The sequence below is a fragment of the Ostrea edulis genome, chromosome 8, assembly GCF_947568905.1.
Source record: "Ostrea edulis chromosome 8, xbOstEdul1.1, whole genome shotgun sequence".
Classification (NCBI taxonomy): Eukaryota; Metazoa; Mollusca; class Bivalvia; order Ostreida; family Ostreidae; genus Ostrea; species Ostrea edulis.
This window is the reverse complement of record NC_079171.1, coordinates 65,144,163-65,146,987: the sequence shown is the minus strand read 5'-3', so window position 1 is coordinate 65,146,987 and position 2,825 is coordinate 65,144,163. Positions and strand designations below refer to the sequence as shown.

At 34.2% G+C, this 2,825-nt stretch overlaps 1 protein-coding gene across 2 annotated transcripts in view; it reads left to right on the top strand.

The window, feature by feature from the left end:
- The window catches only part of LOC125662118 (cyclin-H-like), a 31,898-nt gene extending 29,369 nt beyond the window's left edge, over positions 1-2,529 (top strand). For both annotated transcript variants that reach the window (XM_048894299.2, XM_048894300.2), the window contains exon 11: positions 2,083-2,529. In XM_048894299.2, coding sequence (XP_048750256.1) covers positions 2,083-2,124 — 42 coding nt within the window. In that variant the 3' untranslated portion in view covers positions 2,125-2,529. The remainder of the gene's footprint in view (positions 1-2,082) is intronic.
- The last annotated feature ends 296 nt before the right edge of the window (positions 2,530-2,825 follow it).

The following is a 2,825-nucleotide window of genomic DNA, read 5'->3' as shown; positions in this document are numbered from 1 at the left end:
AAAAAACAATCACTGTATCCAACACCAACCAGCACATCAACAACAACAAAACAATCACTATATCCAACACCAACCAGCACATCAACAACAACAAAAAAACAATCACTATATCCAACACCAACCAGCACATCAACAACAACAACAACAAAACTATCACTATATCCAACACCAACCAGCACATCATCAACAACAAAACAATCACTATATCTAACACCAACCAGCACATCAACAACAACAACAAAACAACCACTATATCCAACACCAACCAGCACATCAACAACAACAAAACAATCACTATATCCAACATCAACCAGCACATCAACAACAACAACAAAACTATCACTATATCCAACATCAACCAGCACATCAACAACAACAAAACAATCACTGTATCCAACACCAACCAGCACATCAACAACAACAACAAAACAATCACTATATCCAACACCAACCAGCACATCAACAACAACAACAAAACAATCACTATATCTAACACCAACCAGCACATCAACAACAACAACAAACCAATCACTATATCCAACACCAACCAGCACATCACCAACAACAACAACAAAACAATCACTATATCCAACACCAACCAGCACATCAACAACAACAACAAAACAATCACTATATCCAACACCAACCAGCACATCAACAACAACAAAACAATCACTATATCCAACATCAACCAGCACATCAACAACATCAAAACAATCACTCTATCCAACACCAACCAGCACATCAACAACAACAACAAAACTATCACTGTATCCAACACCAACCAGCACATCAACAACAACAAAAAAACTATCACTATATCCAACACCAACCAGCACATCAACAACAACAACAAAAACTATCACTATGTCCAACACCAACCAGCACATTCAACAACATACCATTCAGTTTATTTCCCTTAAATGTTCAAATGTAAAAGATGGAGAGTTCGTTAGTGCCCGCGCCATTGTGCTGATCAGCCAATGAATGTGACCTTCACCTTTTGATACAAAAATAGAGTCGTATTTGATTCATTTTAACAAATAACATCACGTTTAGAGAAACCGGGGATGCATACACCAAGTCAACTTGTTTGTACAACGGATGAAAGGTGAAGATAACGAACAGTGATCAATCTCATAACTCCTATAAAGGTGAAGATAACGAACAGTGATCAATCTCATAACTCCTATAAGCAATACAAAATTGATAGTTGGGCAAACTCGGACCCCTGGACATACCAGAGGTGGGATCAGGTGCCTAGGAGGAGTAAGCATCCCTGTCGACCTGTCACACCCGTCATGAGCCCTATATCTTGATCAGATAAGTGGAGTAATCTGTAACCAAAATCAGTGTACCAAGAACAGTCTAACAATCTGTATGAAACACATTGGAAAGCATTTGACTCCAAGATCGGTTGTATTGGCAAACTAGATCGTTATAATGACCATAGAATATCCGAAAGGCTGATTTTAATTGAGATTGTTGAAACCCCTATAACATCAACTTGTTTGTTAGTTGTCTGTATTAATTAAAAAGCTGATCATACACCGAACAAGCTCTTGTGTATTTAATCAGTCGAGAGGTATAAACACCATATGCAGGTGATGTGCTATATATATATATATATATATATATATATAATCCAAATAGAAAGAATTGATATCACACAGTCAAAATAATTCAATAAAAAAATCAGGAAAATATACAGTTCCAAAATATATTTAATTCACTAGCGCTTTCTGGATTTTAACATCCATCCTCAGGTGAATACAAATTTTAAATAATGTTATTTAAAATTTGTATTCACCTGAGGATGGATGTTAAAATCCAGAAAGCGCTAGTGATTTAAATATATTTTGGAACTGTATATTTTCCTGATTTTTTTATTGAATTATATATATATATATATATATATATATATATATATATATCACTGTAGATAACATATGCAGGTGATAATGGAATATTGCTATATAAATATGGGAGGTTGACGCTGGAAAAGGTGAAATCATTCCATTCGTAAAAAGTTGAGTTGTTAGTTTGTGTAATTATAGATAATGAATAGGTTTCTATACACAGGAACAAAGGAGAAGAGATGAAGAACTGCTCTCTATGCCATGACAGTATTCTATGGAAACGTAGAGTGAAAGGCATAGTAGACCTGATACTTTCAGTTTCACTTTAAGGATACACCCAATTGAAATCGAACGTGTGTGTACTTTGTTTACATGTGGCTGATATCAGACATGTACTTTTAATGTTCAGTGAATGACTGATGTCTGAGGCTGATATCAGACATGTACTTTTAATGTTCAGTGAATGACTGATGTCTGAGAAGCGACGCATAAAGACACGAAAAAGTTAGAAGTCAATTTACAGTTCCTTGTTGTATTTACTGTTATACATTATACGTTTAACACACATTACCGTTGTGTACAAATCTTCACAGTTATGAATGGAAATAGAGATGTGTGTTTTGGGAGAACTACGAAACAGTGGAAATAAAATTTTAAAAAGATGTCTGAATGATTCTTTGTTTGATGTTTTATTCAAGAATATTTCAATCCTATATAGATATCACTGTAGATAAAAATACTATATATATATCACTGTAACAATCCTATATAGATATCACTGTAACAATCCTATATAGATATCACTTACAATCCTATATAGATATCACTGTAGGTAACAATCCTATATAGATAGCACTGTAACAATCCTATATAGATATCACTGTAACAATCCTATATAGATATCACTAGATAACAATCCTATATAGATATCACTGTAGATAACAATCCTATATAGATATCACTGTA